We start from the raw sequence: 12,801 nt of genomic DNA, 5'->3' as shown, positions 1-12,801 counted from the left end.
CAGGGCAGGAGGGGCCAGCAGAGTGCAGCCCTGGAGGATGAGCAGCAGCTCTCTGGGTCCTAGCACCTGCCCCTCCTCACTTTGCTCTTGGCACTCAGCAAGAAGCACCCTACCTCACAGGCCGCCTGTGCCTGAGTCCTGGTGCCCGTTCACGCTTGGAAGCAGAAGGATCCATAGTGCATGGCAAGAATTCCACACACGGGGCTCTGAGGTAAGGAGGTTCAGCAGTGGCTGGGGCTTCACAGTGGGAAAGCTCCCTCCTCCTCCTTCCGGGCCCGGAATCATTCCTTCAAAATCATTGCCCGGAATCATTCCTTCAAAATCATTGCCCTCGACCGCAAGAAACTGCATACGCCTGTGCGACTGAGGAGATGTCACAAAGGTGGGATTGCAGAGACACCGTGTTAGACCTCGCCAACGTGCTGCTGGGGGGACAGGGAAGCTTGAGGGACTGCGTGGGGCTTTTAACGTCTAACAGGCACACGTGAGTAATTACATACATACTTAGGTAAACACCAGCCTTTGAATCCTGCCATTTCGGGGAAGTGCTGGGGAAAAGGCAAGCATCCTGGACTCCGATATTTTCAGGTGTGTAGATTTATGGGCTTCCCAGCCCCTGAACAATCAAAGCAAGACTTTTAGCAGGAAGACAGCAGGCAGAACTGCTGAGGTGATGGACATCAGTGGGGGGCTCCCACTCTTGGGGCCCACACAGTAGGAACGGACATTTGTGCCATTCACAATACTCAATTCCAAGTTGCAGGCAGATTCCGTTGCACAGCCCATACCAAATAGGGCGAAGTAAGGGATGCGATTAATTGTGACTGTGGAGAGAAAGGCCCAGGAGTTAGTCTTGTCTGGAGTCATCTCTCGCTCCCCACCCTCATCCTGCTTCCCTCAGGGAGCAGAAGTGCTCAGAAGGCCCAGGACACAGGATTCTGTCTTTTACATGAGAAGCACAAGCAAGCTCCACCTCATCGAGGACAAAGTCTGACTTTTCCCTGGTCCCTTTGTCTGTCCAGGGCATGAGCGAATTTAAAGGGACCCTGATGTCTGAGATAGGAGATGTGACTGAAGCTTTGGACTCTCTTTAGAAGACAGGTGGGTGATTCAGGGAAGGAGGCTGGAGGCTGGACCTCATGTGATTGTCTAGAAACCTTCCACTGTATCTGTCCTCCTCCTTCCCTTTGCTTCCCTGGGGAAAGCACAGTGAAATACTATAGTGCTCCCTCAAGGTGATATCCCACCTTCCAGTGGGTTCTGACTTTCTTGGGAGAACAACACCATGAAAACTTACTGCACTTCTGCACTTCACATGGCAAACTGGGGCGGCAAACCGGGACAGAAAGCCTGTCCCACAGTCACCAACTGCAACCCCCTCCGTGTCCTACATGACATCCCGTGTCCCTCATTCATCTCCACGCTTCCAGACAGAGGACCATTATCTTGCTAGTTTTAAACTCTCTCTCAAAATCCTCTTTTTGCAAGAGCATAACTGAGTATACAATTAAAGTGGTTGGAAATTCATTCTTACCTTTAGGAAAGGGGACAGGATAATAATTTCAACCATAAGGTTGAACTCTCCTAGGGTTTGAGCATTTACTTGCTTACCGCTTACCAAAGTATGAGTATACAATTCATATGACAAATATTACCGTCACGTTCTGTCACTGGTCTACTAATATGTGCAGTAAATATATATATTTTTTTTTTTTGGTACCAGGGATCGAACTCAGGTCCTTGCGCTTGCGAGGCAGGCGCCAGAACCACTGAGCTAAATCCCTGGCCCAATAGTTCCTTATAATTTTAAAAGCACAGTTTGCCTTCATCCCCACCAAACTCCCGGTCTCATTGTTTAGTCAGTCCCTACTTCCATGAAGCTTTCTACAAGTGTACCAAGGAAGAATGGACAGGGCTGCATCTAGCTGCACCACACCCAAGGGAAAACCCTATGGCTGCTCTCCACTTCCTCTCTGAGTAGTGCCTGCACCCTTCCCCAGGTAGATATTCTCCTCCTGCTCAGAAGGATTACAGATATTTCCTGATTGCGGATGGACACCATGCAGAAATGAAGTGCTTATGCATGGGGCTGGGGTAATAACAGGGATGACAGTGAGGTTGACAACCAGGCCTGAAATGCCCTCCCCCCTTCTTGGCCAATGAGCCAAGGTCCGAATCTGGACACCACAGTGATGCCATGCCCAGAAGTCTCGGCGTCTGCTCTAGGAAGAGTTGCCCTCTTCTCTCCTTGTTTCCTCTCCTCTCTTCTTTCCCCTGCAATGGCTTCACCCAAAGCTTGGAGGGAGCACCCAGCACTTGGTCCTGCAGCACGGTCACCACAGGTAAAAGTCAGCCTCCATAGGGCCCAGCAGTTCCATCCCCTGGCAAAGGTGCCTTGGGTGCCTGCCTCCCATGCTGCGTCAGGGTTGGCCTTAGGTTGGTCTCTGGGACCGAAAGGGAGAAGGAGAAGTGGTGACACGTCACTTCTGAGATTAGGCTATTGAGGGCTCGCTCTTTCTGAGGGTCTCCTCAGTTTCCCAGCTGATCCATATTCAGGACACCCCACAACCTGTGCAGAGGCCACTCACAGAGGACCTGAGGCTGCCAGAAGCCAGCAGTGAGCTGGGAAGCGGGTCATCCCTCAGTGGCCACAGTCCCGCAGCCAACATGACTGCAGTGTCACAAGACACCCTGACCAGAACCAGAACCACCCTGCTGTGCCGCGTCCAGATTCTGGAGCCGCACCTGCAGACAGCCCAGGAACTGCCCCCTCTCAGAGAGGAACAGCAGAGGGCTTGGGGCAGGGCCATACCTGTGCCGACCACCTCAATGCACTTTGTCTCTGCCCCAGTGCATTGTAAGTGGACTGGGTTACAGGACAGGTTGGTTTCATTGTAGCAAGCAGGGCACTCGATGCCATTGGGGTTTGAGGACTTTGGGGTCACTGAAGGAAGAAAGAAAATGTTCATCTTAGGGAATAGAGAGAAAAGCTTCCAAGATTACTACTATTCCCTAATAGCATAGTTATTCCCAGATTCCTCAAAGGGAGCGCAAGCAGCACAGTGTGGGGAAAGGTTATTAGGTGGGGGAAACATAATTAGGACAAAAGGGCTTCAGAAATCTAGGGCTACCTTCCTTTCACCAGTCACTCCTCTGTGGCCTGGCTGGGGGAAAACAGCCAGACCACGGGTGAGAAAATAATCCGTGGTCTAAAAAGGTTCTCCTAACGGGGGGAGGAACTGAATGGTGCAGCTTCCCAGCTGGAATGGCAGGGAAGCCTTTCCTTCCAAGGGCTCATCCTTAGAGAAAACCCATAGGGTGACCCAGCGGGACCAGCGACAGCCAACCTGCCCTTCACAGGGAAAGCCCGGGGAGAGGAGAGGTCAGCACCAGGCAGGCGCGAAGCCCAGTGTGGGGGACCAGGCTGGCCGGGAGGGAGGGGCACTCACGAGGTACATTCTCCTTATTGCACTGCTTGCCCTGGCAGCACCGGCGGTCATAGCTGAACGTCGTCCTGTCCCCGAATGTCACCGAGAAGGCCAGTGGAGCACAGGCTCCTAAGGAGCAGCCTTTCTCCTGGACCAAGTCAATTTGCTGTCCTGCGTGGAAGCAAACCCAGCAGAGAATTGCCCTCCTGAGCCAGGGCCAGACTGACGCCTAGACGGGCAGTCGTAGTCCAGGAGCGGGGCCTTTATTCCCGTGGTCTTCAGCTTTTCCACTTTTCCAAAGAGTGCTGCATGGGTCGTTTGCCCGGGGAACCACGGAGAAGGGGCTTACTAGAAAGGGAGCCTGTGCCAGAGCCCTGGCAGGGCATGACTGGAGCCTGGGTCAGGCACACTGGCCCAGGAGGCTGGGGAGGTACCGGGAACACCCGAGCCTGTCCCCAGAGTCTGCGTTGGCCCCACTCAGCTCCATGCTGCTAGGACATTGTGGAAGGAGCCAAGGATGAAGGAAAGATGCCAAAGGGAGCAGAAGGCCATGGTTCGTGAGCCAGATGAGCCCTCTCTCCCGGTGCCATCTCTGTCTGCCCCATGTGGCTGGCAGCACAGGCAGCTGTCAGGTGTGGCTTACCCGAGAAGCTGAATTCCTGCTGGAGGCTGAAGCAGGCTTGGGAGGGGGCACAGGTCGCCGTCAGGTTAGACCTGCATTGCTTCCGGGAGCAGCTTGTACACACATAGCTCTCTAAGGGGGAAACAAGCATTGCTCAAAAGGCAAACTGAAGAAGGAAAACCACAGAGCACGGCAGTTGATGTTTGCAATAGACGACTGTTCCTGGTAATCAAGGTGCTGCAAAACCTCCCTAGGGACCGGGTGGAGCCCGAGATCCTGGCCGAGCTCAGCAGTCCCACTCTGAGGGACAGCACTGCCCACCCTGCCCGTCCCATCTTGGGGAGCGAGAGGCCTGCGTTTATTCTTACCCACAGTGGTGAGCAGGAAGGCAGCGGAGACACAGAGGGCGAAGACATGCTGCAGGTTGGAGGGCCCGAGCATGGTGACTGCAGACGCCCTGCAAAGGCCCAGGTGGAGGCTAAGGGTCTCGCCCAGCAAGCTCAGTGCAGACCGTGGCGCCGATTCACTCCTGCACACACGGCTTCATGAGTCCTCTTGGCAAGAGACCATTGAGGGCACCAGAGGACACGTGCTTTATCCCAGGAAGGCTTCCTGGGCAGGGGATTCTTTCCTGCTCAGTGTGGAAGGTGTTGGAGCTCCCCAGAGCTGGAATGGGGTGCCAGGCAAGATGCAGAAATGACTCCTCCAGGGAGCAGGGCAGGTGCAGCCTGCCCGAGTGTGGAAGGCCTTGGGCCATCGTACTCAGAGACAAGCAGCCTCTCAGCTAAGGGCAGGGCTTCCTCACATCCACAGCCACTTCCCCGACAGCCAGCCTCCCCCACAGGGCACATGCTCACCCTCAGTCGGCTCTGGTTCTTCAGCAGGCCTTTTTTCTGAGCTGCCAGGAAGGAAAGTGTTCTCACCTGAGGGGAAGAGGGAACTTGGCTCTTTCGCTGCCTCCCACGTACCTTTATATGACCAGTGTTCAAACAGCTTGTCAGTTAAAGCTCCCTAGATAAGACACAATCTTGGGAGGAATTCAAGTGCACCAAACCACAAGAATCTTCCTGAAAGGTGCTGGGCAACCCCTGGTTCTGAGCCTGTAGCTGGCAGGAGCAGGATGTAGGGAGCTTCCCGTGCCTCCGGGCTTCGTTTCATGACCACAGAGGAGCCCAGAGACTCACTCCCTACATCCTATGGGCATCCAGAGGTACCTTGGATGCCACTGCAGACCCCAGCCTTTCTTTCTGGACTCTGAGTCAGTCCATACTTACTAGAGAAACAGATGTAACACAAGATACTCAAATCTGTCTAAATCTACAAGATTGCCTTACAGTGGCCTCCCACAGAGGGGGACGAGGAGGAGTCCAGAGGGTTGTCTGCCACTGGACCCCGAAGGGATTAGTCACAGGTCTGGAGCTCACGCCAGTGCCTGGTGGGAGTCCTATCAGGAGGCCGAGTGTCTGCACTGGAAGGCAGGCAATGATGTCTAAGGCAAAGACTAGAGCTCCTCTGGAGGAGCAGAAGCAGCAGAGTCCTTCCTCAATTCTCCTTTAAAACAAGCAGGCAATGAGCCACTCCAGGGTGGCCCTGCTGTCCCATGGGGCCATCTATGCCCTATGGAATTGCTGAGTGAATTTCTCTAAGCTTCTCTTAATTAAACCTCTCAAATTGATGCCATCAATCAACCATCACAGACTCTGTCAGAGCTTCCTCCCCTTCCTCCCCAGAACCAGGCCCTACTCCCCTCTCTGGAGACAAACTGGATGTCCTTCTCTACCACATCTCCTCCTTCTGCCAGGTTTTATGCTTGTCAATTATTACAGCATAAGCTCTAGGTCAGGCTACTTGTTTGAAATGGAAGTGAATGGCTAAAGTAGAAGGATTCATAACTTCAGTCCACCCTCCCACCACAGGTTAGACAGTGGACCGCAGTCTGAAAACACAGGGTGTTGTGGTGTGGGGAGGAGCCCCCATGGGAGCCAAGTGAGTGAGGCTCCCAGAGAAAAAGCAGCAGGTGGGGTGTGGAAGGCTGGGGCAGGTGTCGAGGTTAGCGGGGCTTTGCTGGAATTTCTACCAAGGCCTGGAGAGGTGGAGGGAATGTGGATGCCAACCCTGTAGGTTCCTGATTTTCAGACAAGTGGGCAAAGAACTTGAGGGACACAGAAACCTGACCTTGGACTTGCCAAGCCCTCAGAGGTGGTTAGGGTGGGAATGATCTTTAATCAAAGATGAGGAATCCAGCATCCTTTCCAGAGCAAATGATGGTTGGATACCCTTGCTAGCACCCTACAAAACACAGCAAGGATCTGTTACACAATTCCTGATGTTCTTTCTAAAAATGCATCACCAATGGTTCATTCAAAGATACTGGATTTTGCCAACCTGGGTGGAGACGTCGGGCTCCCTGCTATTGGGATTCACGAGCTCCCCACCCCTACCCATCCCTACTCCACCACATCAGATTCATCCTCTGTACGTGTGAGTCGTGGCCCAATATCCATTTTCTGGTAATTTACCTCCTAAGAAAGTGAAACCTTTGTCAGGCAGCGCCTGTGAACCCCTGACGTGTCAGCTGAGATAAGATGATATCTGGTACAGAACAGGCAAGGCCAGGGGAGCGCACTTCCGGCAGAGCCTTGACTGAGACCTTGGCTGGATCAATTACCTGGTGATGACCTCAACTTGCAGCGCAGAGAGCAGAAACCCAGCTGGAAGCTACAGATGTTCAGGCCGCAGGACGCAGTCTGCCACAGCAGCTGGAGGGCTGTGGGCCATCGCTCACCTGTCCAGGGAGTGGAAGGACGGTAACCAGCACGGCCCAGCTCTGCGCAACTTCCCGTCCACGGCGAGTCCCAGCGCACCTTTTGTGGCACAGGAAGCTTGGCTATGGGCTGACTTGGGGTCCGGAAGCTGCCACAGCCTCACCACAGGAAACCACTACAGGGGCGGAGAGGGGAAGAAAAGGGAATGAAGGACACCGCGCTCAGCACAGCTTCAGGGGACTCACTGTCTCTAGTTTGTGCCTCAGGGACACACACTCTGCCCACAAAGGTTCCATCGGGAGACACTTTTACTGGGGACCAGAAACATTTTCCTGCACATCCCAGATGAAAATGCTCCTGGGGGGAGGGGGCCACCTTCCAATCAGCCTCCCACCCAGACGTGGCTCTGAGAGACCCCTCTCCCTTCCCAGCTCCCAACAGACTCCTCCACTGAAGTCTACCAGGCTCCTCTGGGAGCTCTTCTCGGGGGGCCTGGGGCCCCCTGTTTCCCCTGACTCCTTGCCCCTGGGGGTCTGTGGGGCCCTTCGTGCTCCTCCAGCCCTCAGCCATGTCAGAGCCCCTGCCTGCCTTCAGCAAGGAACTTTTAGGGGGCCTGGCCAGACCTCCTTCGGCACTGAAGCTTGCTACTGATGCTTTGCCACCACTGGCCCCACACCTCCCACCTGCCTGGGCGTCATTCGGACGAGCTCATCTCTGTCCTCCACTCTAAGACTTCTCCTGTCCAGGCCTCCCTTGAATGAACTCCTCCTTTCCATCCTCAGTGGTACTGAATAGTCTTTGTCTTAGACAACACTCCCCTAGAACCCTGACCCTCAGCCTCCCTCCATAGAGGGAGGCGGGGACCTCGCCCCTCTTTGTGGCTTTCTGTGAGGGCCTCACAAGCCCATCTGTCCACTGAGAAGAGCCGCTGCTTCCCACGCTGCCTGTCTCTGTGCTCACTCTTTTCTGCTCACCGTCAGGCAGAGATCATGTGCACCATTCACTTCCTGCCGAGGCCCTGGATCATTGGGACCCACGGCCCAATGCAGGCCTCCTGCCAGACCAGCTGGCCACCCCCCTATGAGGCAGCCGCTGAGACCCAGCTGTCAGGAGAAGGTGACCGTCCTTGTCTCTGGCCATCCCGTGGCCTTGTTCTGGGTCCTCAGGCAGAAGGGGAAGCTCTGGCCCAGTGGGGACACCAAGAAGCCCCTTCCTGGTGGGAGTCCTCCTCCTGAGGGGTCTCCCTGGTGAGAGGAGTCCGATGCTTGTGCCACAAGCCTTCAGTGGCCTGAGCAGGAAGAGCAGGCTGTGCACCACTGTGAGAAGGGCACAGCTTACCAGGGTGCCAGGACAAGCCTGCTGAGGGCTGGGGTATGAAGGGCTGACGGGTGCTGAGGGGGTGGCTGGAGCCCAGCTTCCCTGCAGGGTTGAGTCCAGCCCTGTGAGCATGGCTGATTCCTACTGGACAGTGGGTCCTGAGCAAAGGTGAAGGGACCGCAGAGGAAAGAGCTGAGTGATGGGGATGCGGTCAGCAAAGGGACCATTCAAGACACATGCCAGCATCCTTTCTTCATCTTGGCAAACAGGTAGGGACAGTGCCGTTGCAATGAAGTATTTCACCTTGGTGCGGATCTTGAGACGTTGATGTTTGGTGGTGGATTTTGGTGTTTGAGTTTTGGTGACACAGAACATCCAGGTTCAGACTTGTCCTTGGGCTAGAACGCTCAGATGGACACAGCCCAGCCTCTTTGGTTAGGGCTTTCATTATCAACCCAGAGCAGCCTGCTGTAGCTTCACCACTGTGGCCATGTCTCTGGGTAGTGACATTTGTGACACAGGACTTGAGCTTCCCAGGAACCTATCAGTTTGCCTATAGTTCACTTCACTGAGCTTAGACTTTAGCTATCCAGTATTGTTTCCACCCTCAGTATTTCTTTGAAGCTATTCTATTCTACTCTCCTGATCCACCGAGTTATTGGTGTGCGAAGGTTGCCATAATAAAGTACAACAGACTGGATGGCACAAACAAGAGAGATTTATTCCCTCACAATTTAGGAAGCTAAAAGTGGGTGGCCCCCGTGTTGGCAGGTTTGTTTTCTCAGGGGCCACACCAACTGAGTTGTAGGTGGTCGTCTCCTCCCTGGGGTCTTCATGCCATCTTCCTTCTGTAGGAGCTGGTGTTCTAATCTCTTCTTACAAGGGCACTTTCAACATTGAACAGCTATCTTCAATTAGATGTTTACACAGGGCCCACATGAATGGCCTCATTTCACTTAATTAATTACTTCTGGAAAGACCCTGTCCAGAATGCAGCTACACTCTGAAGTCTTGGATGTTAAATCGTCAACATGTGAACTTTGAGAGGACACAATTTAGCCATATCAACCAATAATGTTCCATTTCCATGTTTTTATTAATCTACCCATATATTTGAAAATTGTCCTGTGAGTTGCTGAGTGCATTCTGTGTACATATCAGGAATGTTCAGGAGAGTTGAGAGTTCAAGATTTGGGACACCAACTTTAGACTAAAAACTAATTTTGTTTTGTTTTGTTGGTATTTTCTGATGTAATATTTAAAAATTTTTTATTATCACATGTTTGCAGCACATAGTAATCATATTCATCATGGGGGATTTGCACACATACATAACACAACCTAATTTTTTGTCTGCTTCTTCTCCTCTTCCTCCAACTCCTATAATTTTAAAAGGATATTTGGGGAGAGTTGAAGGACTACTGCCTGAGGAGAAGTTGTAGGGTTTTGCCTATTGTTTACCAGGTGGGTACTCAGCAGTAAATAAAGGAAGAGCTGACAAGATGTGTTTCTGGACAGATTTCTAGGGACAGGAGTTGCTCCAGAATCTGTAAGATGAGTGTGTGGACTGATTCTGCATAGTCTGTCCATCTTCTCATTGCCTTTTGCTAAATACAGAGAAAGCACTGACTGTGGGCAATGGGCTCGCCAATGTTCAGGGCCTGGCAGCCATGCAAACAGTAGGTTGAGTTCAACTGAATTGTGGATGTTGACCAAAGAGGAAGAGCTGGAGGTTCAAAGTCGGAAAAATGCCATGTTCCAGAAACTTTTTGTGAGGGTTCAAGGGTTCATATTTGATTTCAATTTGGTTTTGCTTTTTTTTTCTGTTGAAATATTCTGAATGCTACACAGCTAACAGGAAGAAGACTTGAGCTACCAGATGGATGAACTGTTGGCTCTTCTGGAATAGATAGGTGGGTGGGAGGGCAGGAGGGACTCGCTGACCTGGCTCCTGACCCTTGGGTTAGATGTCAGACAAGGAGTGGCTGGACAGGCTGTGAGGGCAAACAGACCTGCTGGTGGTGCATGGGATAAAACTGAGGCACCAGCCAGGGTGCCACTTGTCTATAGGGTTGTGCAGAACAGAAGTCACATTTTCCTGCATGATCAACACCAGTGGAGGGACATCACCCATGTCCATGTGCACATGCGGATGAGCATTATAGCCCCTCAGGACAGTCAGGGCTGAAGTTCCCGTCATGGTATTGGACCTGGGAGTTTGCTGTGTAAAGGTTGCTGTTCCTTAGCTGCCTGTGTAAAACCCAGACCCTAAGTCTGAGGCAGAGGATGGATGCACCACACATTCCAAACACATCCACACCTGGAACAACCCGAAGTGCTACCACCTGTGGCTCCTGCTGAATCTCCCACTCTGGAGCTGCACCTCCCAGTTGCCTACCATTGCTGCTTCGTATGTAATTCCTGCTTCTGTGGCTCTATGTCTTCCCTGTCCATGATGATGTCAACTTTCTGAGCCTGCACATCTATCTGGAGAGTTCATGTGATCAGTTGGACCAGAAGTTCCAAAGTCAAATGAGATTTTGAGGACTTCAGTATAAACACCAGATATTTCCCTGAGGAGCCACCCAGCTGTAGCTAGGATATCGTCACTTGTCACATGCCCACAGCTACGCAAACAGGTTCCCCTGGGGATTTCCTTGTAGAAGCTATAAGACTTGGAGATTAATTTTCTAGCTTTCAGGACCATTTGCATATTGCCTCAATGAACTTGTTTGTAGAGTGAGCAATGCTAAGCCTTTCTGAAAATAGCACTCTCCTAAGTCTCATGTTTTCCTCTTTCTTAGCCTCCTTCATGAGGAAGTGGTTGCTGTAGGTTGACAATAATGTCTGGGTGAGGCTGGTGTTCCTTGATCCTCTCCCAACCATCTTGCTCTCTTTCTGATATATAGTTCATGTGTTTATTGTTGGCCCATAAACAGCATATTTATGGAGTGCCGTGGTGTGTTTTGACGTATGTATACATTTATATATGTACGCTTATTAACTTGTGGTAAAATCTGAATAAGCAAACTTCTACAATTTTTTTGTGTGTGATGAAAACATTAAAAATCCCCTATATATTTTCCAGCAGTTCTTTTTCCCACTTCACTATTTCATGTTCCCCCGTTTCATGAGGTTCTCCTGTTTTGAAATGTCTGGCTACACTGCCTTGCCCAAGTTGTTTCCTCTTTGCTGTCCTGTTATTATGTACATGGTAAGAAGTGTGAGTAGGAGTGTGCATGTGTGTGGGGGGGTTGCCTCTCCATGTGCCTATGTGTAAGGACGTCTTGCTCATGTGTTAGTGCTGAGGTGTTTGGGTTCTGTCAGAACAGGGTGCCTGTAGGAGGCTGCTGTGAGATGACTCAAAGCTCAGGCATCTGAGGATGTCAGAGGGCACCTGAGGACACCAAGTCTGTTGTTTAGTGTAGGCACAGGACAGAGTTTGTTATAATAATAATAAATCAGCATGGACGACCACGCACAACCACACAGCTATGCAAGGTGCGTGGCTGTTTTGTCTAACGTCTCGGAAAAGCTGATAACGACACGCAGCTCCTGAGCTCTGCAGCTGCAGCTCCAACTCTCACACTCTGATGCGGCCCTTATATTGCCAGATCGAAGTTTGGTTCCTACATTCTGGTGTTGTCTGCTCCTCCCACGTTCTTTTCTTTGGGAACCTCCCCTGACCAGAACCCCCCTCAGCCCAGGGGCCGACAGTGCCCTTGCCAGCTTCTGTTTTACAGACTCTGATGAAAGGAGAAGGGAGATTTGAGGGCAGATGTTTGCTTTGCCAGATGAGAGCCCTGGTTTTCAAGGGTGTGGCAGTGTCTTCTGAGGAAATTTTGACTGGAGGAGGTGAGAGAACTTTGCTTGAGTTCTGTGTTTGTGACAACTCTCAGGGCCACTGATGGCCTATGTCACTTCTTTTTTTTGTTATTGTTACAATTTAGGTATACAATAAAATGACACTCATCACTGGAAATTTGCACCTTTACATAATCTCTCTTGGTTCTTATTTTTCACCCTTCCTCTGCCCTCCCTTCAACCCCTCCATCCTTCCCTATTTACAAAGACTTTGTTTCCATTTTTTCATTTTCTCATATTAATTCTATTCCGTTCTTTCCTTTCACCTACCCCTCCCACTTCTCCTTCCCCTTTGCCCCTTTTCGTCCTATTTCACATTATTTATTATACCTTTTAGTCCTTACTTACACTTTCAGTTTCTCACACTAGAGAAACTATTTGTATTTACACGTGGGTTCTGTTTATTTAACTTAAGAGTATCCCCTCAATGTGCATCCATTTAGCTATAAATGTCTCTAATTTCTCATTTTTGATGGCTGAGTAGTACTCTATTTTATTTAAAAACCACATTTTCTTTATCCAGTCTCCAGTTGATGGGCATTTGGGCTGTTTCCAAGTGTTAGCTATTACAAATTGTGCTGCTATGAACATGGGTGCACATATATCACTGTGGTATGATTCTTTTAACTCTTTTGGGAAGATACCCAGCAGAGGAATAGCTGGGTCAAATGGGACTTCCAGTCCCAGTTCTTTGAGGTATCTCCATACTGATTTCCACAGTGCTTGCACCAGTCTACACTCCCACCAGCAGTGGCGCAGGGTTCCTCTTTCCCCACAGCCCCGCCAGCATTTGTTATTGGTTGAT

At 51.2% G+C, this 12,801-nt stretch overlaps 1 protein-coding gene across 2 annotated transcripts; it reads right to left on the bottom strand.

Annotated features, from left to right (window-relative positions):
- Positions 1 to 581: 581 nt before the first annotated feature.
- Positions 582 to 6,921, bottom strand: LOC101722627 (protein RoBo-1-like). Of its 2 annotated transcripts, none has more exons than XM_087181031.1 (7): positions 6,836 to 6,921; positions 4,908 to 4,973; positions 4,419 to 4,507; positions 4,072 to 4,182; positions 3,450 to 3,599; positions 2,813 to 2,944; positions 582 to 824 (listed from the first exon to the last, which is right to left on the bottom strand). In XM_087181031.1, exons 3-7 carry the CDS (start codon positions 4,489 to 4,491, stop codon positions 625 to 627), a joined length of 666 nt encoding a protein of 221 aa, XP_087037157.1. In that variant the 5' UTR covers positions 4,492 to 4,507; positions 4,908 to 4,973; positions 6,836 to 6,921; the 3' UTR covers positions 582 to 624. The 2 variants fall into 2 exon arrangements, with proteins under 2 accessions (XP_087037157.1, XP_004841646.1); XM_004841589.4 differs by having other exon boundaries at positions 6,719 to 6,919.
- Between the last annotated feature and the right edge of the window lie 5,880 nt (positions 6,922 to 12,801).

This window comes from Heterocephalus glaber, unplaced genomic scaffold (assembly GCF_053883595.1).
Source record: "Heterocephalus glaber isolate CG9 unplaced genomic scaffold, H.glaber_assembly_v1.0 deba00001466, whole genome shotgun sequence".
NCBI classification, from domain to species: domain Eukaryota; kingdom Metazoa; phylum Chordata; class Mammalia; order Rodentia; family Bathyergidae; genus Heterocephalus; species Heterocephalus glaber.
Note: the sequence above shows the minus strand (reverse complement) of the source record. Positions and strands in the feature narration are given on the sequence as shown.

Excerpts from the sequence above, each read along its gene's own strand:
- LOC101722627 (XM_087181031.1), bottom strand. The coding sequence starts at position 4,491 with ATGCTCGGGCCCTCCAACCTGCAGCATGTCTTCGCCCTCTGTGTCTCC. Across the intron at positions 3,600-4,071 it reads GCAGGAATTCAGCTTCTCGG|GACAGCAAATTGACTTGGTC; the intron begins GTAAGCCACACC and ends GCTTCCACGCAG. Across the intron at positions 2,945-3,449 it reads CAATAAGGAGAATGTACCTC|TGACCCCAAAGTCCTCAAAC; the intron begins GTGAGTGCCCCT and ends TTCTTCCTTCAG.